This window comes from Bufo bufo, chromosome 11 (assembly GCF_905171765.1).
Source record: "Bufo bufo chromosome 11, aBufBuf1.1, whole genome shotgun sequence".
In the NCBI taxonomy this organism is placed as follows: domain Eukaryota; kingdom Metazoa; phylum Chordata; class Amphibia; order Anura; family Bufonidae; genus Bufo; species Bufo bufo.
The window spans coordinates 41,218,902-41,241,276 of NC_053399.1; the positions used below are offsets into that span (position 1 = coordinate 41,218,902).

Genomic DNA, 22,375 nt, shown 5'->3' on the forward strand with positions numbered 1-22,375 from the left:
GCGGTCCACAATTCATAGGCACTGGCCGTGTGAACTCTATCCATTGACTTGAAAAAATCTTATGTTCCATTGTATTCTCCTCTAGAAGTATTGTCCCATAGCATGAACCCATAAGGGACTATTGTTAAATGTTTCACCTGTAGAAGCTATGTGGTCAAAAAGCGATTTGCAAAAGCACAGCAATTTGAGATAAACACACTGCAACAAAGATTGGTGCCAATATCCATGGTTATTCTCTACTAATCTGAGCAGTCTCCTCTGCTGAACCATGTTCTTATTCACACACTTCAAGAAAGCAACTCAAATGGGTAGTGAAACATCAAGAACTGACTTTAACTTGACCCTTAACGTATCCCAACCTGGATGACTAACAACCTATATAAAGATCATGTGAAGATCTTTGCACTTCATGGATAAAAGTACTATTAAAAGCCAAAGTACTGTAAGAGGCACAGGGGATTAGCTTTTCCCTATGCTACAGTCGACAGGGTGGAGCACTGGTTAAATAAGATGAGACAGCGTTGGAGGAATCAACCCTAATCACGCCATTGGGCCAGCATTGCACTTGACAGGTCCTTAAATATTTGCGTGTTCTTAAAAATCTTAATTTGCTCGTGTTCCTTTAAAGCTACGCACTATACTGAGCCTTTATGAATCCCATCCTCGTCTGATATCGGGAATCTTGACATCGCTTAAAATATTTATTTGATAAGGTTTAGAATTTTAATTAGAAAAAAGTAAAAATATAAATGTTACTGGGAAATAAGAAGCACTTGACCTATTTAGAGAGCTTTATCCCCTACTGTTTCCCCCATCCATTAAAACTTATGTAATTACTTCATTTTACTGACTGTTAATGGGCTGTTTTTTTTAATACAAAGTTTTGGGGTACAGGTGGTGCTAAACTGGTGGCGCAATCATCATTTCCTCTACTGAAGCAGTATACTGTCTTATCAGATTCTTAAAAAAAATTATCCAGCAGGTTTGGGAACATAGAGGTCGATGCTGCTCTCACTTTACCTAAAATATTCCATTCAGTAATAAATCACCTCTGTGGCTGCTGTATTGTGCTGTACTAAATTATATTTGGCATGAAAATTAAGAAAAGTGCATAGAAAACCATAGAAGCTCAGAATTGATGTTCGCTAGATAAAATAAAAAAGTAGCAGAGTTGAATTTCTTTTATGAACCGTGATAACTCACTGAATTGAAAGGTTCATCCCAGAAGGACACCTTATCACCTATCCACAGGAAAGGACATAAGTGTCTAATTGGTGGTGGTTGGAGTGATGTGATCCTCACCGATAACAAGAATGGGAGTCTCATGTTCTCTGAATGACACTGCAGTCGAGCATGCTGACTGACGCTCCAGTCAAAGTCTAGGGAACTGTTGAAGATAATAAAGTGCAGTGCTCAGTCCCAAAGAGTTTGAATGGAGCGCAGTACATATGCTTGACTAACTGCTCCATTATAAGAGGGGACATGGGCCCCTCTGCTCGTAATTAGTGGGGGTGCTAGTGTCCAAACTTTCGCTGATCAGATACTTATCAGCTGTTCTCTGGATAGGTGATAAGTTGTCATTCTGAGACAAGCCCTTTAAAGCTTGCCATACTTTTGAGATAATGATTGGCCGCATTGTGGCCGGTCAGTCATCCATTGGATCATTTATACGCGTGATCTCACCAACTAAACTGGCTGACCAGGGAGTCAGTATTTTTAAAGACACCGAGTTACTGGTCCTTGAACAGAATAGCAAGTGATCGGTCAGTCATGCCATATGCATACAGTTTCGGCCAACAAAGGCCAAAATTTGCCACCATGTCTGATTACATTTTCAGCAGACAAGAGTCTGCAGTTGGTCATCACGATCAATGGTGCTAATTTTTCAAACATCAGTCGGTCGAAATGCCCAAATTTGGCTATTCTGGGCAACTTTTATCTTAAGTGTATGGCCACCTTTAGAGAACTCAGTAGGTCCCCGCTGGCAGTCTTGTAAAGTCTGTGAAGTCATGGTAAACTGTTAAATGGGAAACACAGCTCTGCTATGGCAAGTGTTACAAAGTAACATCACAAGATAGTATTGGTGTGAGTCTGGGTCTACTGTTTATTAATACAAGTCTTCAGACTGCCATACCCCTGGCCCCATGGACCTTTCTTAGAATCAATAATGGGAGTTGAGTTGTAAACTGTAATAGGCATAATTTCTCCAATGCGAACTGCTCTAAAATATGGTGTTAAGTAAATAACAGGTAATACATACTGTATAAGTTCACTTCTAAGCAAAATAAATTTATGTTTTCTAGCTGTTGAACTTGTGGAAAGGAAATTTTCAGTGGAGGAAGAAGAAGCCAAACGAATTGCTGAGATGGGAAAACCAGTTTTGGGGGAGCACCCAAAACTTGAAGTGGTTATTGAAGAGTCTTATGAGTTTAAAGTGAGAGCATTTACATCATAAGCCATAAAATGATGATTAACTGATATACAAAAATTCCTGTAAATCCAAGAAGTCATAAAATTCAACACAGTGATAGCTCCATGACATTCAATACTTGGAGATTTATCTCTTATATGACATTAAAGAATAGGAGTTTGTTTGCATTTTGTTAACTCAGACCTAGATCCTAAAGATAAAGAGTAAGCTCAACTTTTGTCATGGTGCCTAAAGACGCACTTTGCGTTATATACCTTTGTCTTTTTTCATTTATTTCCTTTTTCCCCTCTTTGGTTCTTTTCGGGTGGGTGGGGGCTGTGGATCCAGGTGTTTATTAACTAATGTTTAATAGTTTTCTGTATGCTTTAAAGGGATTGTCCGGGTTCTGACCTGAACCTGGACACAACCCGATCTGCACTCATTCACCATGAATGAGTGGAGCATCAGAGCTTTTCATGCTCCGATGCTCCCCCTTGCCCTACGCTGCATCGCGCAGGGCAAGGGCTGTTTGTTTACTTTTGAACATTGCTTGGTGGAGTTTTCCGCCTAGCAGTGTTTCCGGTGACGTCACCGGCTCTTATGGGTGGGCTTTAGGGCAGCGCCAAAGACCACCCGTTAGTGCTGGTGACGTCACCAGGATCACTGCTAAGCGGAAGCCTCCTACTAACTAACCCCGGAAAGCCCGGTACGTCACCTGATTTCAAGAAAATTCCCTTGCCCTGTGCCATTCAGCTCAGGGCAAGGTGGAGCATTGGAGTGTGAAAAGCTCCGATGCTCCACTCATTCATGGTGAATGAGTGTGATAGGGTTGTGTCTGGGTTCAGGTCTGAACCCGGACAACCCCTTTAATATAATCAATAAAATTATTATTAAAATGTTAACTCGTTTTCTGTATTACTTTGCTGGTAGAGTACAGTGGACAAACTCATTAAAAAGACCAACCTCGCCCTGGTGGTAGGAACTCATTCCTGGAGGGATCAGTTCATGGAAGCAATTACTGTTAGTGCAGGTAAGCGTTATTAATAACCCAAGTATTTCATAGTCACTGTAGAAACATTTTAATATTTAAAGGGGTTGTCCAGCCGTTAATATTGATGTCCTATCGTCAGGATAGATCATCAATATCAGATCGGCGGGGGTTAGACACAACCGCTGATCAGTTGTTTGATCAGGAGGTGGTGCTCTATGTGAGTACCTCTTGCTGGTCTTTACACTTCGCCTCGTCTCCTGTGGAGCGGTGGAGTAGTGTAATTACAAGCACTCTCTCCATTCACTGACGATAGGTAATCAATATTAACGGCTGGACAATTACTGTAATTTAATGTATTTTTTTAAATGTCTGTGGATCTATCAAGTCTGTTTCATGTTGTTTGAAAATCATTTAATGTAGAGATATAAAAGTATAAACCCCTTACAATAACGTAGGGACACAGTGCTTCATGTTTGTTTTAAATGGTTATGTCCACATTCACAACCACTTATTATTTGTCTTAATGCATCTAAACGAAAAGAACAGCAACTCTGGAAATAGACTGGATTGAAAACTTCCAGTTGTTTTGGGTCTACAACTGCAATGCAGACCCATGCGTTTCCATGGTAACAGACATCAAACTATCCCTGTGTAGTCTGATCCTGCAGTGAACCTCCCTTTCATCTTTACTTTACAACTATTAATTAAGTATATTAGCAATAAATAGGGGACTGGTGGAAGGGAATACACCAGGATCAGACTACAATGGCCCTGTTTGTTACCAAGAAGAGGCATAGGTCTGCATAGGAGCTAGAACTAGAAAATAGAAAATGTTTAATCAAAGTTGCACCTCCACAATTAGGTGTTAGAAGGGGCCACGGTGCTCTGCTTTCATTGTTAAAGGGGTTATCTAACCCCTAAAATGCCTCCCCTATTGCCAGGGCCCCTCACACATATTGTACTTACCTCGCTCCCCGACACCCACGTTGCATCTGACACCCGCACGGCCGCTGCTGCATCTCCCCATCAGGTGGATGAAAACATCCAGTGACGGGGGAAGCAGCCAATAGCAGGCTGCGATGGGGACGAGCCTCCCTAGCGTCACCCGCAATGTTTTCATCTGCGCGACGGGGAGATGCAGCAGCGGCCGTGCAGGCACCAGAAGCGACATGGGTGCCATGGAGCGCGGTAAGTACAATGTGTTTGAGGGGCCTGGGCAGTAGGGGAAGCATTTTAGGGGTTGGATAACCCCTTTAACATCAGTCCATATACCAGAACACCGTACATCAAGTGAATGGACAGCACTTCAATACATAAAACAGCTGCTAAAATACTGTATGGAAAGCATTCTGGTCTGCTGACCGATGTAAGAAATGAAGAGGCCGCAGAACCTGCCCAAGCACCACAGTCCCTTCAAACTGCTGATGGCCAGGGGTGCCAGAGTCAGATCCTGCCCAAGCTGATATTGGTGGCCTATTCTAAGGATAGTCCATCAATATTGTAATGTCGTAAAAGAGGTCCGTAAGATTCTCCATATTCATCCCTAGGAGTCATTGTACCATAACACTTTTTTTTTTACTCACAGATTCAAACAAGGTCTCAGCTCTCTAGTGCTATCTACTGAGTCACTATATCATCCTATATTCTTCAGTGTTTTACCTCAAAAGATCCCCATTTAAAATTAGAATATATGTCACAGTTATCCTTGCTTAGACCTTTTGGGAACCATTTCTTCCTTTGCAAATTAAACACTTTAAAGCAGTAATTTCTGTGAAATAAAAGACACAATAGATTAATCCTATTATAAGGTGTAATTGTAGATTTCAATGCTGAAATTGTGAATACCCAAGAGCTGCATAGTCTATCAGCCCGGCCACTTCTGACAACTGCTGCTGGGCGGCCACACAAGCTAAATTACCAACCTACAAAATAGTCTGGAAGCAGAGGGGAGCTGCACGACTATCTGACTGCAACCAGAACAAGCATAGGAAGACAATATTTTAATTAGCGGATTTACCTGGCAATCAGAACTGCAAAATTAGGATTACCTGGCATTTACTTCTTCATGTCTATATGCAAAGCTATTGAAAATGTAAGGTTAATTGAAATTCAAGGCAGAACATGCAATTTTAACTAATCTGTTCTTTTAATGTAGTTGAACTTTAGAAATCTGCCTTCTTTGCTATTCATGAAAAACCTACCCAAAGATTTGTTTGAAGTGATCTTTTTAATAAAACAAAAAAGAATCTACATTTCAGTAAAGAGCACGTACGGAATATGAGCAGCTATACACGCTGTATATGTAGATGTGACCGAATTCAGAGCTTCAAGTATTTTTTTATTCCTTATCCCAATTATTGGGAAGGAAGCGTTCCTTTCTGGCAGACAACTGGCTGCTAGTTCAGTGGGGGTGAAGTGCTTTGCATGCAGCGATCACCTCCACAGTATAAGGACGAAGGGCCACTATTGCGATCGCTCATCGTCATAGAGTTGCATTGTTTAGACAGCACGATCTGCTGCCCAGAAACGATAATTTACTTGCCTGCATGAACATCAGTTTTACCAGATGAACAAGCATTTTGCTGATTCATTGGGTAATCAGCTGCACCTTTAGACGGGCAGATTTTCGGGAATGAGCGTTCGTAGGAATGTTCGTCCCCAGTAATCTGCCTGATAGTCGAGCCATGTAAACCTGCCATTACTGTCCCTGGGCATATCAAAGACAAACCCTTTCAAAATGCAGCCCTGGCAAACAGCTGATTTGCCCGAAGCTGCAGCTAGATGGGTATTTCTCCTACAGCAGCCACCGCAATGGAACTGGAGCACATGCCGGCCATCTAGATGAAGGGGTTAATTGGTTGTCTTTGTCATACAAGGACGGCACCAGCGCTGAAATCACATGTATAGAGTGGCTGTCTGTTCAGATTCATAGAGCCTGAGCATTGTGTTATTAGAGGGACAATAGGACACATAACCTGTGCTAGCTGGATTACAGTTACTTGCACCTAACCCTACTTAGTGGTAGTCAGAAAATTGAATTGACCCTCAGAGGGGGCAGTATCACAAATATTGAGTTGTGAATCTGCTTTGATTAAGAGAGGCAAAATTGTGGATCTGCTTTGATTAAGAGAGGCAAAAGGCCTTAGGATAAGCTATCACTAGCTGATCAGCAGGGGTCTGACACCCCACACCCCAGCGGATCAGCTGTTCAGGAGTAGCTTAATTGCCTGAAATCTGTGACAGAACTACACAGCTCCGTCAGCCTTGTAGTGGAGAGACCTTGCTACCTATAGTGCTGCTCCAATTGGAGGATAGGCCACAGGGGCGGACTGGGAACTTAAATTGGCCCTGGAAAAAAATTAATAACAGTGGCCTCATGTTGTAGGCAGGTCCAAATTGACAGAAGGTGGGGCAACACAAGTAGGCGGGTCCAGCAATACTGTAGTGCAGGACAAAATACCACCCCAGCAGAACCAAATACCACAGTGCAGAACTAAATACAGCCTCTGAGAAACAAGATACCACAGTGCAGCACAAAATACTGCTGCCCGCCCCACAGTATGAAGCTGTATCATCTCCCTGAGGTCAGCAATATCATTAAATTCAAGAGGGCATCTGCGGCCACAGGCCAGGTGCATAAGTGCCTGATGCTCCTACATTAATTAATGCTGAGAGCATCAGATCTTTATGTACCTAGCTGACAGCCAAGAGGAGGGATCAAGTGGCCCCCTGGGCATCGGACCACTGGGAAATTTACCTGTAGGGTCTATGGCCAATCCACCCATGATAAGCCATCACTTAATTAAAACTGGAAAATCCCTTTCAGCTTTGGAATATATAGTCAGCATCACTGTAAAATGCCATAATGTTTCCCCTGGGCTCGTGTGCATACAGTGGTGCAGATAATGGTAGCTTTGCAAAAATGTTTTCTGAGCATGAGTCATGGAGCTACAGCTACAGAATTCCTCCATGGCAGGTTCAATGTTTCTTGGTAACATCTCTCACACTCTTGAGTGTGCCCCAGCTTCTGTACATCATGTGTCAAAGACTAAATCACAATAATAGTGTTCTGTATTCAAGTTTATACGTTTGTTTTCTTGTCATTAATGTAGCCGGAGATGAAGATGAGGATGAATCTGGAGAAGAGCGGCTGCCATCTTGCTTTGACTATGTTATGCACTTTTTGACCGTGTTCTGGAAAGTACTTTTTGCGTGCGTTCCCCCTACGGAATATTTGAATGGATGGGCGTGCTTTGTTATATCAATAGTTATCATTGGCATCCTCACTGCCATCATCGGGGATCTTGCTTCTCATTTCGGCTGTACCATTGGCTTGAAGGATTCTGTAACTGCAGTGGTATTTGTGGCCTTTGGCACATCGGTGCCTGGTAAGTGAGACCCTATTTGGAGGAAATTATACTGCCGTATAAATGTGTCCACTGCATTAAAGGTCATGATCTAGTATAAAAGAATTGAAAAAACAATGGGGCAGACTTACTAATGCAAATACATTATTTATCACAGGGACGGAGGCTAGATGGTAAATCTGGTGCACGGCTAGACACTAACCCTTTACCAACAGAATTTTACAAACTGCAATTTTGGTGTTTGGTCCAAAACAGTGAATAGTAGAGCACACCCCATTCTAGTGAAGCCATGCCCCCTTCAAATAATTTTTGTACACCTAGATGTCCGAAATTGAACCACATTTTAACTCGCTCTTCGCCAATCCTTGAATGTTAGATCCTGATACACAAAAAGAGGTCCTCTCTACACCTGCCCTCTGTAGGGACAGGAAGAACACTGAAGAGTGGTTGGAGGGGTCTCTTGACCTCTCTGTGTTCCAGGCTGTCCCTAAAGAAGATTAGAAAGAACAACTTGCTGTGGTGCTGTCATGGAGGACATTATGGAAAGTTATAATCAATACAGGCCACAGAGCATCTCAGGAAAACTCCCATAGAAGGCAATAAGGTGCCCTCTGGACTATATTGTCTATGGTCCATGGTGGCTGCTGTGAACCACATCTGTAAAAATGCTGCTAAAAACAGCTCAGGCAAGATAGCTGCCCCCATAATCATGTTCAGAAAACAATAAAAAAATCTACAATCTGACTTTAAATTGTCAAAAAATATAGGCGACTTTCCCTTTACAAATTAAAATCTATATTTAGACATTTGTGTGTTAAAGCCATTTTCCGGAAATCTCCCACATGGAATTGCTGCTCAGGTATCTTAGAGTCTCAGCTGCCTAATTACACACTAATACAGGGTATATATTCATTGTTTAAACCGGGGCAGATTTCCTAGGAAACTGGGAGATAGCTGTAGCGCTAGTCAGTTATTCTGCTTTCTTAGAAACAGATGTAATTATAGAAAAATGTTCTTATTTATATTTTTTTCCTATTTTTCTTATTTAAAGGGGATATTTTTAAATTAGAAACCTACATGAAAGATGATACATAAAAAAAGAGCATTCAACCTGTAACCAGTGACAAGTTCATCGGTCACATGGCCTGTGTGTAGCTCGGTCCTATTCAAGTGAATGGGCCCAGGCTATAATACCAGGCACGGCCGCTATGCAAATGTACCGTGCGGTGTTGTGTATGCTGCGACCCTGATCGGTGGGGGTGCTGGTGGTGGACCCTCAGCAATCTGATATTGATCACCTATGCTAGGGATAGGTCATCAGTACTGGATTCTTAAAAAATCTTTATCGTGTGTGTGTGGATTTAAGGTGAGGGACATCCGGTGGTCAAACAGGCTGTGCAACACATTGGTAAAAAAACAAAAAAACTAAATAATCCTCGCTTACAGTGAGACTGAAGGTAATCGCCTATTACTAGTTAAAAGGATATGATAGAATTGTAATTGTATATTCTACTTTACTGCCGGAACAAGATAAGGATCATTGAGTAAGGCCTCTTTCACACGGGTGTGTCCGGATGCGTCCCGGTGCATTGCGGAAAACCCGCGCGAGTAGGAACGCAATTGCAGTCAGTTTTGACTGCGATTGCGTTCCGACGTTCAGTTTTTATCGCGCGGGTGCAATGTGTTTTGCACGCGCGTGATAAAAAACCGACTGTGGTACCCAGACCCGAACTTCTTTACAGAAGTTCAGGTTTGGGTTATTTGTAGTGTAGATTGTATTATTTCCCCTTATAACATGGTTATAAGGGAAAATAATAGAATTCTGAATACAGAATGCATAGTACAATAGGGCTGGAGGGGTTAAAAAAATAAAAATTTTTAATTTAACTCGCCTTAATCCACTTGTTCAACTCACGCATCGCATCTGCGCGGAATACTCGCCCGTGTGAAAGGGGCCTAAGGAAATAACATTAATCTAATATATAAAGCTGAGTGTATGTGTGTGTATGTATGTATGTGTGTCCGCTAAAGGAATCCGTACCGCCGCATTTACAATCACGAAATTTGGCACACAGGTACATCAGGTGTCCGGAAAGGTTTTAGACCAGGTCTCAGCTCTCTAGGACGTACCGTTCCTGAGATATATAAAAAATAAAATAAATGCATTAGCCAATAGAAGCTTGGTCACATGACCCTTATCAGCCAATAGAAGCTCGCAGGCCGTTACCCTCCACATACATCGTTTTACTCCAGGTTTCCATATGGCACCCAGGACGCTATTAAAGTCCTGGCTGCCATAGTAGTAGTGGGGAGCGGGGGAGCTCCCCGGGCGCTCCAGAATGACGTCAGAGCGCCCCATGCGCATGGATCACGTGATCACATGGATCACGTCATCCATGCGCATGGGGCGCTCTGACGTCACTCTGGAGCGCCCGGGGAGCCGCACGGACGGTAAGTACACTGCTCCCCCGCTCCCCACGACACTTTACCATGGCTGCCAGGACTTTAGCGTCCCGGCAGCCATGGTAACCACTCTGAAAAAGCTAAACGTCGGGTCCGGCAATGCGCCGAAATGACGTTTAGCTTAAGGCCGGTCCGGATCAATGCCTTTCAATGGGCATTAATTCCGGATCCGGCCTTGCGGCAAGTGTTCAGGATTTTTGACCGGAGCAAAAAGCGCAGCACGCTGCGGTATTTTCTCCGGCCAAAAAACGTTCCTGTCCCGGAACTGAAGACATCCTGATGCATCCTGAACGGATTTCTCTCCATTCAGAATGCATTAGGATAAAACTGATCAGGATTCTTCCGGCATAGAGCCCCGACGACGGAACTCTATGCCGGAAGAAAAGAACGCAAGTGTGAAAGAGCCCTCAGAGGGAGCTGTTCAAAAGGACACCCCCCCCCCCCCCCCCCCGATCCAGTTAGGCCATGCCCCCTGACACTCTTCAGCCGACAGGGATTGAAAAAATTAAGTTAAAAATCAATTTTTGTCAGCTGCAGGGGTGGGAGGGACGGTGACTTTCTTCCTGCAGCTCACACTCAGACAGTACAGTGCTGCTGTCTGAGAGTGAGCTGTTCAAAAGGACATCCTTGTGTCCGTCCAGGCCCTGCACCAGACAGAGGACAGGGAATCTGAAAGCCAGACTGTCCGGCCTAAAACTGGACCTCTGGCCACCCTAGGGGCATGCTGCTGTGGAGGTCACAGTTAAGGGGATGGTCCGCTATGGAGGTCAGTGTTAAGGGGCAGATTGCTGTAAAGGCCACTGTTAAGGGGGCGGGCTCTGGAGGTCACTGTCAAGGGGGTGGTGTGCTTTGAAACTCACTGTTAAAGGGGAAGGCTGCTGTAAAGGTCAAAGTTAAGGGGATGGGCTCCTGTGGAGGTCCGATTTTAAGGGACGGGGCACTGGGGGGGGGGGTCAGTGTTAAGGGGTGGGGGGCTGTGGAGGTCACTGTTATAGTGGATAGTGTTGATATCTTTTAACGACACACACAAACATGAAATGAAATATATTAAATATACCCGAGCGAAGCCGGGTCCTTCAGCTAGTATTATATAATATTCAGATTACGGACAACTGACACAGAGCAGTGTGAGGGAACAGGAATATGAGGGAAGGGCCGGTGACATTGCTCGTCATTTCCAGGTTCCTGAATGTCTCCTTTGTGAAGATGAGCACAGCTGAAAAGCTCTGAATGGGAACAGCCCTTGGACATGTAGTGCAGCTCTTGTACTGTATATTATGAGAAAACACTTTAGGCCAGGTTCACATCACCGCCAAATTTTTCCGTTGTTCTGCTCTGTAAGAGGAGAAGAACAACGGAAATAAGTGTTGGACAGGGCACTTAACTGACCCGAGCAGAGCTGAACAGACTCAATCGACTACAACGGAGTCTGTTTAGTTTCCATTCAGAAAAAAAGTCCCATTACGTGTTTACAATTTCAGAGGCACATTCAAATTTTATTTTTTATGATTTTTTTTAAAGACAAAACCAGGTGTGAATCATAAATGGGGAGAAAGTACTGCATATAGGACAGGTGTAGCACAAATGTACTCCTCTTTTATTCAATTCTCTCCTGGTTTTGGCTTCAAAAATTTCAATAACAAGGGCAAACATTAAAAAAAAAAAAATCACCCAGCAACATCAAATAATGCAACCTGGCTGTGGGGTATACTGTCCCGTTAATTTCTCCTATATGCTGCTGTAGGCGGTAACTGTAGTCCAAAAATGTGCAGAAGAGGCCTGCAACGAGATATATATATATATACATATACAGATGTAAATGGAGGTGTCCTCTAACTTCTGCAGCTACTGATTTTCATTCGGTAGAACACCATGCATCCAAAAAAATGAAGATCAGCAGAACACTCCACCGAGTCCACCATCCACTTACATCTGTATATAGCACGGCCTTTGTCTCATCACACCTCTGTAAATGAATGGTGTGTTCTAACTTCTGCTGATCTTCATCTTGGATGCATGGGGTGTTCTGGAGCCTGCTGCAACAAGTCCACCTTCCATAAAACCCTAGATCAGCCCCCAAATTCATACAGACCCCTGATCAGTCCCTATTAGAGACCCCAGAATTAAATAACCACCCCCACACAGGACCTCAAAATTAACAGACTTCCAGATCAGCCCCCAAATTTATACTGACCCCAGATCAGGCCCCAAATGTATGAAGACCTAAAATCTGACCCCAAATGCAATCAAACCCAAAATCTGACCCCAAGTTCATTCAATCCCCAGATCAGACCCCAAGTTCATTCAATCCCCAGATCAGACCCAAAGTTCATTCAGACCTCAGATCTGACCCCAAATTAATTTAAACCTCTGTGCCCCTATATCTTCCACCCCACCTTACCCTAAAGGCAGACCAGATAAAAATAAAAAATCCTCGCATAGCGGCAGGTCATAGTGTGTGCCTACATGCAATACACCGTTAGGACTCAGCACAGCGCAGGTGTCCTGAGAAGAGGACCAGGGGACGGTGAGTAATGTCAGCTGTGCTATATTCACCGCTCCCTGGGCCTCCTGTACTGAAGAGCGCTTCCACAATAGAAACGTTCAGCTTTTTCAGGCTCTGGTGCTCATTGTCTGTGTCCTTGATGGGGGCCCCTCAGCAATGGGCCCTGGGTGACCGCCCCACCTGCCCCTCAACTAGCTATGACTTTGCAAACAGCTTATCCTAGTAAGAGCTCTTGCACACGGCAGTTTCTGATTTTCCACCTGCAAAAAAACAACCATAGAATTGGCTGATGTGATCCACAGTGATTTTTTCAAGTCAAGCACATGGATCACAGATGTTTGAATAGCCCAATTGCAGATCTCCCAAGTGTCCCTCTTTTTGATATGAGGTATACATTTGCATTATTACTTTCACAATATTGACCCAGAAAGTGTTTTTCTGGTCCCTATCTGTATATTAGAGCCTATTTTTTTTAATAATATTTCATTATTATTTTATGCATTTGGGATTTTAGAAATCTCTATGTTTAGATTATCTTTGCGCTATTTCACAAGAGAAAACTATTGAAGAGTATAGATCTGCAGGAATTGGATCTATCACACAATGAACCATTAGTGTCCCTCTTTGACCATCCAAAAAGCTGGGAGGTATGCCATTGACTTGTACAGGTCAGTACACGCAAGAGAAAAATATGGTCAAGTGAATAACCACTAAACATGCCATGGTTGTTTGTTCCTCTGATTGCAGCACAAGGCTGTACACACTGGTATTCAACCTTCTTTCACCCCCTGCTTGAGCTGCATTTAATTCAGCTTCCACTCAGTGACCAGAATACAGTTCAGCTGTAAGTTCAGAAATAATCACAAGGCCTATTCACAGCTTGGAGCAACTCGCAGTGAAAGTACTTAAGAGCAGGGCTTATGAATCTTTTTCTACTGGGGCCTCACCAGCAAATAAATTAGTGATATGTGGGACTCAAAGCATTCCACGTTCATGACAAAATTACAAATATTTCTCATTTTATATTGGATTTTTGTAAACCCAGCATAACATTACAAATCAAATACTATTGCAGTCTGGGAAAAGCCTGTGCAGCAGGAAAGATCAGCATATGATCTCTCCTAACAAAAGTGCCTCACTAATAAGCAGGGGACGCCGCACAGTTGGAGCACTGCTCGTAAGTATTGATGGCAAAATACCAGGTGTATGAATTATCACATAATCTCGCAATACTGAATTGGATCTAGGGGGATACTTGTTCTCATTTAAGAGATCCAGCAAGTATATGGAGGCGTACGTACAAGCAATGCTCCATTGGAAATTATGCAAATTAGCCCTCCTCTAAAAGGAAGAAAATTCTCTTATATCAGCCCAAAAAAAAGAGACTTGTACAAATGGAAGAGACGCCAAAAATGGGAGTCTTTCTTTTGGAGGAGTCTCTTTTTGTTGATAGGAGATAGTGTTCATCCTTCTGGGCGCTGCTTTTTTGCAGGCTGAATTTAGCACAGATTCTTCACCTAAATACCCTTGAGTAGCTACGCAGAACCTGCCTCCCCATTGTTTTCAATGGGATGCCAAGGTTAGTGGCCACTACCATGCCTTCCAAGTGCATGTCCTTTCCTGGAGCAGTTGCAGCAACAAACTGCGGTCCAATCAATGGCACCACAGCCTCCCATTGGAGACAATGGGAGGTGATTTCTGTGAAGCCACCCAACAGCTTTTTGGCATGGAATCTGCACCGAATTCTGCCTTGTGCAAAATATGTATTACATCCTGTTGCAAAACTGCAACTTGAGTATTGGGTATGCTGGGAGTTGTACTTCTGCAACAGCTGAAGGGCCACAAGTTAGAGACCACCATAATATTTTATTAGAGGGATAACCTAATAACCTGATTATACGGATATTTAATTGTGTGCACATGCGTGTATTTATTCATATGTTTTCTTTTCTAGATACATTTGCAAGCAAAGTAGCTGCTACACAGGATGTGTATGCGGATGCGTCAATTGGCAACGTGACCGGGAGCAATGCTGTTAATGTATTCCTCGGTATTGGCATAGCATGGTCGGTGGCTGCCATCTACTGGGCTTACCAGGGAAAAGAATTCCATGTACAAGCCGGAACCTTAGCTTTCTCAGTAACCCTGTTTACCATCTTTGCATTTGTCTGCATCAGCGTCTTGCTGTATAGGAGGCGGCCTAGTATAGGTGGGGAACTGGGTGGCCCAAGGGGCTGCAGACTTGCCACAACTTTGCTCTTTGTAACCTTATGGCTACTTTACATCTTATTTGCTACTCTGGAAGCCTACTGTTATATCAAAGGGTTCTAATCTAAGCCAAGCGACGCCTGCAACAAACCTGCCGCCTTCATCTGACGGCAGTCTCCTTCAGGAGAATCTCCATTGCAGAAGGGATACCAGCCAAATCAAATTGCATCTCTACATCCGCTGGAGATGGATGATAACACAATCCAAAGGACCTTGTGACTTGTATCAGTGGTTGACGTGCATTAAGACAAATACCGGTACTCTCAATTTCTGAGAACCCGGTCAGGAAACAAACAAACAAAAAAGCGCTTTCTAGCCAATGATTACCGGACAGTGGATACACTTTAAATACTGGTCACTTTTTAATTACAATAGCAAGAGGAAGCTATTTGTGCCGCCCAGGGTACCAGGCAACATCACCCTTTGACCAATGGAATAATAATGGTTACAACCAGCAAGAATTTCCGTATTTTCTGGTTTATTTGCATCTTTATTTTGTTGGGTTTTTGTTTGTCGCTTTAAACAAACCTTTGTATTTATTTCATATTTATACGCCGCCTTCTAAATAGATCTCAATAATCACTGTTTTAAAACTTATGACACAGTGGTAGCTAAATATGTCTTATTTTTTTCATTTAATCACACTGCAAACTGAAAAAAAAACGCAATTGGTGAAGCCAAGGAACCGTGAAGAAGCCTTCAGTGTAACTCTGTAGCACCGCTAGATTGCACACTGGGAATTCCAGGTTTATATATAAGTGTCAACAACCCTTGGATGGAGAAAAGAGAGAAAGAATTGAGGTCACCTTATGGAAGCTTGTAAACCTTTGTACATACCTAGTAATCACTTGTCGCTGGACCACCAGCGTGGTTTCATATTGGCAGTCAGTTTAAATAAGTAGTTCTCAAATGCCTAATGGATGACCCACCTTCGCCTCATATTTCCCTCCATACCCATGTCCTACTGGATCCTACCAGATTGGCTAGAGAGAACAGTCCACATCCCCTTGTATCTGGACATAAGCTTTAGCCGTGGTTGGTCTTCTGTTACACTTTAACTACCTGTTCTTTTCCTTCTACTTGTATATTAGGAGGGTTTATCCCAATATACTGGATTACTGTTCTTTTAGAAGACTAAATTCTATTTATTTTTGTATACAGGACCTTTAGATTTTGCTGACTCAAGATGAAGATGCCAGTTTCTCATCCATCATTTTCAACATCACTTTCATGTCATTACTCGCAAAAGAATTTTACAGGGAAATATATTTTTATCTAATTTATGTTACATATTCCTTCTATACAAGGCTTTATTGAGGTTATGCAGCAAGAAAGAGTTCTGTCCTTTCACACTTGAGGTTGTAGTGCTCGTATTAAACAGCAACATGTGTCATTGAGGAGCAAGACATAAGGCACCAGTAAGAAGGACGGTTACAAATAAATATATATATATATATATATATATATATATATATATATATATATATATATATATATACAGTACAGACCAAAAGTTTGGACACACCTTCTCATTCAAAGAGTTTTCTTTATTTTCATGACTATGAAAATTGTAGATTCACACTGAAGGCATCAAAACTATGAATTAACACATGTAGAATTATATACATAACAAACAAGTGTGAAAAGTCTGAAAATATGTCAGATTCTAGGTTCTTCAAAGTAGCCACCTTTTGCTTTGATTACTGCTTTGCACACTCTTGGCATTCTCTTGATGAGCTTCAAGAGGTAGTCCCCTGAAATGGTTTTCACTTCACAGGTGTGCCCTGTCAGGTTTAATAAGTGGGATTTCTTGCCTTATAAATGGGGTTGGGACCATCAGTTGCGTTGAGGAGAAGTCAGGTGGATACACAGCTGATAGTCCTACTGAATAGACTGTTAGAATTTGTATTATGGCAAGAAAAAAGCAGCTAACAGTCTGTTCAGTAGGACTATCAGCTGTGTATCCACCTGACTTCTCCTCAACGCAACTGATGGTCCCAACCCCATTTATAAGGCAAGAAATCCCACTTATTAAACCTGACAGGGCACACCTGTGAAGTGAAAACCCTTTCAGGGGACTACCTCTTGAAGCTCATCAAGAGAATGCCAAGAGTGTGCAAAGCAGTAATCAAAGCAAAAGGTGGCTACTTTGAAGAACCTAGAATATGACATATTTTCAGTTGTTTCACACTTGTTTGTTATGTATATAATTCCACATGTGTTAATTCATAGTTTTGATGCCTTCATAGTCATGAAAATAAAGAAAACTCTTTGAATGAGAAGGTGTGTCCAAACTTTTGGTCTGTACTGTGTGTATGTATGTATGTGTATATATATATATATATATATATATATATATATATATATACACACACACACACACACACACACACACACACACACACACACATATACACACACACACACACATTCTATATGGTTAATACACCACACAAAATAACAAAAAGGTATAAACGCCAAGATTTCAGAAGCCAAATTACAACAGTACATACATATTACAACAACATGATAAAAATGCAAGGGAAAAAGCATGTCCAAACTTGAGGACATTTTCTGGACTGGTTGTATAGATGAGATTAGTGAGAACTTGAATGATGCCATCATATAGGAGCAGTGTTTTCTTGAGAACATTTACTTGATGTTTCCGTATACAAGTCAACACACAATATAAAGTATGTATAAAGGAGGTAAATAGGTATAGGAGCAGTACCATATCATTGTACTTTAGCTGCAAAATACATGGAGCTGAGCAATATGTGCTCACCAACAAGGTGAATATCTCCTAAAATAACAGTGGTTACTAGGAATCTTCAACAGAAATAATGATTACATCAGGAAAATCTAATAGAAGGACAACCACTAGTCCTGTGCTCTCTGATCTTCTAGACATACTGTAAATTATGCTTAACCAGCAATAGAAGGGGAAGTAGACAAGACATCAAATCTAGGCCACTATAGAGCATGTTTGGTGGATGTCACATACGGGGCAGTGTACCAATACAGAGGAGCAAGTTCTGGTCACGGATGTGACTTATGTCTGTGACTTACTCATGGACATGTTGCTCGGCTCCTGTTTATCGCCTCGAATAATAAGAATGGTTCCAGGACAGACCCTTCACTAGCTCTCATCTGCCTTCAGCGTTCTTTACTTTACAGTATATAAGACCAGATTCTTTACTTATACCACCGCCACATATCTCAAGCATCGTAAAAATCTTACAGGTGCTGGATTAAGATGTAATAAATCACTTGTTCTCCATTTTACCCCCCTATTAGATCTAACTCTGCATAGTCCTGGATAACGGTGATACACATCCAGCCTCCTTCAACTGATCAACGAGGGGGATTTGGCATGGAAAGGTGATATTAGGGTTATTACATTAATAAGAATAGTATACAATACCAAAGCTGGCAGGTTTCATTCAAGAAAGGGTTAAAACAGCATCCAAAGCTCCAATTGGAGTAAGTGATGCACAAGGTTCAGCCTGTCTCGCCTACAATGAGTACTGGCATTAGGTGCGGGGGATTGTTCCATGGTGAAATATATGTACACATGTATTGTATGCTAATCTGCTGTGGATTTTCTGTCCGCATCAATTCTGCTACGTGTTCATGTACCAAAAATGTGACATTGGGCATGTGTCACATGAACATATTGGTATGCATCCGCAGTACTAATGTATAGGTGAAAAGTGAATCGGTAGAGACAGACCAGTAGGTGTCCGGGCTGTCTTTTAAGGGCTCATGCACACAAAATTATTTTTTGCCCCTCACTTCAATGGGGCCGCAAAAGATGAGGACAGCAAAAAATAGAAAATGTCCTATTATTGTCCATACAGTATTTCAGACAAGGATAGGACAGTTGTTTTATGGGTCGAGCATTCTGTAAAATGCGGAAAGCCCGCGGCTGGGATCCGCAATTTGTGGACCGCAAAACAGGCAATGGTCATGTGCATGAGCCCTAAGGCAGAAATTGAACTACGAGACAAGACAATTTGACTAACTGATGTGATTCTGATAGCATATAGGTCATATATCTAATATATACATATATTGAACTCTCTGCATAAACCTTTTTTGGGCTTTATCCATATTCATCATAAATTAATGAAATGAGTACATCCTGCACCTTTAATATCTGCTTACACACAAGTTACTAGCCTCAGAGTAAGGGTCCTTTTGATGGGCAGTTGAATTGCCCGAAAGAGCACCAATTAACAATACAGGAAGCCATTTGGTGCTCGTCCTACTTTCATTTTTGCATGGGAATTATCAGGAAGGTTTGAAGGAACCCTCATCTCTCAGACTCTGCAGCACATCCCCTGTTACCTGAGGAAAATCGATGTTGAAAATTATTTTTAGACCGGTGTTCTGCCAAATCCCTATACCTTGCGAAAAGTCTATACCGGAAGTGACGCAGCCGCACAGAAATCAGCTGGAGAATTATTGCAGCGCCGCGATAAAAGTACTTCGTACACTGCGCGTGCGCACTTAGGGGTATAGAGATTTTGCAGCGCAAAATGTTTCATCAGATCTCCCTACCCCTGAGTGCGCACGCGCCCACAAATCATCAGTTGCAGTTCATCCTTACTGCAGAGCTGAGTGCTGAATACCGAGCTCACCACATAGTAGAGCTGAATTGCAACTGATGATTTGTGGGCGCGTGCGCACTCAGGGGTAGGGAGATCTGATGAAACATTTTTGCTAAATCTCTATACCCCTAAGTGTGCACGCGCGGTGTACTTCTATCGCGGCGCTGCAATAATTCTTTGCTAAGCCGGTGGATGTGCGCTTGCGCAGCGCTGCGCACACCCTCCTCCAGCTGATTGCTGTGCGGCCGCGTCACTTCCGGTATAGACTTTTCGCAAGGTATAGAGATTTGGAAGAACACCGGCATAAAAGATGCCATCAATGGCCAACAATCATCTTCTCGTTTGTAGGGCAATCGCTGGCAATGTTTACATGGGGTAATGATCAGGTATGAAAGTTCACTTGGCCAGTCATAGCTCATGTCACAAACAGTAAAAAAAAAAACTTAAAAAAAAACACTGATTAAAAATAAACCTGCATGTGTGAAAGCAGCCATAGCGATCGGGCTATCCTCTCAACCCACAAAATCAATTAATAGCCCCCATACCCAACCCCATACAGTGTGACACAGTAGGTGTGGGTTTCTCTCTACATACTGTATATTCCCCTTTGTATGCTGAAAATACATTTCACAAATTAAAGTTTACAACAATGATAGCCCATTGAGGCATCTGTACAGTCCATGTAATGATGGAAATAACAAATGTGCTTGAGTTCGGCGCTCTTTACAGCCTGAAGGTGGCGCTCTATATTATGCTATTTTGAAAGTACAAAATACAGCCCCACCTTCTTAAACAATAGAGGTGCATGTCATCACTTTCGGCACAAATCTTAGAACTAGATGAGCAGAATTATGAGGGTATGCTCTCACTGCAAAATCCACAGCAGAAAAATCGGAAGCAGATTAGTAGCTGGTCGTTTTTAGTGGCAGATTTCGAGGAGCATTTACAAGCACTTCGGAAGAGGCTTTAGAAGCGTTTTTTACAGCGTTTCAGTCCTTGGGTGGGATAATTCAGAACCATTTTAAAAGTACTAACGTTTTTTACTGCTTGCAATGACTTCAATGCAAAAACCACCATTAATCTGTTTCAAAGAAGTAACATGTCACCTCAGAAGCGGATCTCAAGTTGGTGTTTTTTTTCTTTTTCTTTCTTTCTTTCTTTCTTTGAAGTCAGTGTAAAGCTATTGGTGCATTTTCTACGGCCATTCCCCATGGCAGATTTTTATCATGTGAACATTTCCTTCCTATGGTTACCATACATCCAGCAGTACTGGTGTATAGCAAGGGTCAGCAACCTTCGGCACTCCAGCTGTTGTAAAACTACAATTCCCAGGATGCTCCATTCATTTCTGTGAGAGTTCTTAGAATAGCAGAGCAAATATGCATGCTGGGAGTTGTGGTTTCACAACAGCTGGAGTGCCAAAGGTTGCCTACCCCTGGTGTAGTGCATAGACACGAGAGGCAGCACTTTAGAAATCTAACAAATAAATGTGGGATTAGCATTCTATGGGTTAATGGTGGTCTCCATAAAGACACATCCCGATGCAACTTCTGATGGGTTTAAATAAAGACAGAGGTGAACACACAAGTCTTTCTATTATAAGGAGATGCCTATATTAAATACAGCAGTACATGTGTGTATATTATATATGTAATCCTTTTGTTCCATGTACACCTTCTAGAGTTGTACAGATGGCAGCATACAGCAGATTCATGACTTTTTTTTACAACTTTGCAGCTACAGGATGAGCCTTTTCTTCTAAAACAATGCCAGTATGTGCGGGGACATAACTAGAACATGCCAGGGCCCCATGGCGCACTGCTAAATGGAGCTGGCTATTTTAAGTATGGGCCTCCAGATCAGACTTTACAAAAAGGCATTTACTTACCTCTTCATGATCCTAGCAGCACATAAGACCCCTTGTGACATGAGGCCTGGACGAGAGAATAAGGTGTGGCATTGACAGTGTGGGTAAATGTAGTAGGACTTTAGTCACCAATGGAATTTAATAATGTTCTCAACCGGATCCACGTCCTGAGGATGCTGATCTAGTTAGAAGTGACACTCGCCTGAACATCCTAGGTGTGTCTACTTTCCCACCGGTTACATTCACTGTGACAGAAACCTTTACGCCTCTGAATACACATTGTTCCCAAATCACAAGAATCACACATTACATGTGTCAGGCTATGCCATGTTAGCGGCAAGCATTTCTGGTTCCTAGAGATAAATAAAGGCAGGTAGCTTGTGAAAGGTGAAGGACAACAGTCGGACCAAATGTAAGCAACTGGTCAACTCATTCTTCAAGCAAGTCTAATATAGTTCAATTATTTGAAATGTTGACTTAGCAATATGTTCTGGTAATAAACTGCAGGATCGTGGGAAATCTTAAAAGTGTTGTCGGGGAGTAGAAACCAACACCACTTGTCCACGGCAGTGCCTGGTATTCCTGTTCATTCGACTGAATAGAACTGAGCTGTAATACCTCACGTAGGCTGTGGAAACGGTGGTGCAGTTTCTGGGGGCATGGACCTGATCTTCTAATCCCAGCCAACTCTTAAATTAATCGTGGCTGCAATGCAAACAGTTCCATAAGAGGTGCCTGCAGGACAGTCTTGGGGAATTTCACCAGAGTTCTTCTAGGCAGAGGAATAGCTTAAAAGGGGTTGTCCAGGCAAACTGTCCCACCCAATCTGACATCCAGCATGGAGAAATGCAATAGTGTCTTGGGAGCAGAGGTAAAGGTGCGATGCCCAG

The 22,375-nt window shown here is 42.5% G+C and overlaps 1 protein-coding gene across 4 annotated transcripts in view; it reads left to right on the forward strand.

Moving 5' to 3' along the window:
• Nucleotides 1-16,437, forward strand: part of SLC8A3 (solute carrier family 8 member A3) — a 309,897-nt gene extending 293,460 nt beyond the window's left edge. For all 4 annotated transcript variants that reach the window (XM_040412161.1, XM_040412162.1, XM_040412163.1 and 1 more), the window contains 4 exons: nt 2,304-2,434; nt 3,341-3,440; nt 7,514-7,789; nt 14,692-16,437. In XM_040412161.1, coding sequence (XP_040268095.1) covers nt 2,304-2,434; nt 3,341-3,440; nt 7,514-7,789; nt 14,692-15,068 — 884 coding nt within the window. In that variant the 3' untranslated portion in view covers nt 15,069-16,437. The remainder of the gene's footprint in view (nt 1-2,303; nt 2,435-3,340; nt 3,441-7,513; nt 7,790-14,691) is intronic.
• Nucleotides 16,438-22,375: the final 5,938 nt, after the last annotated feature.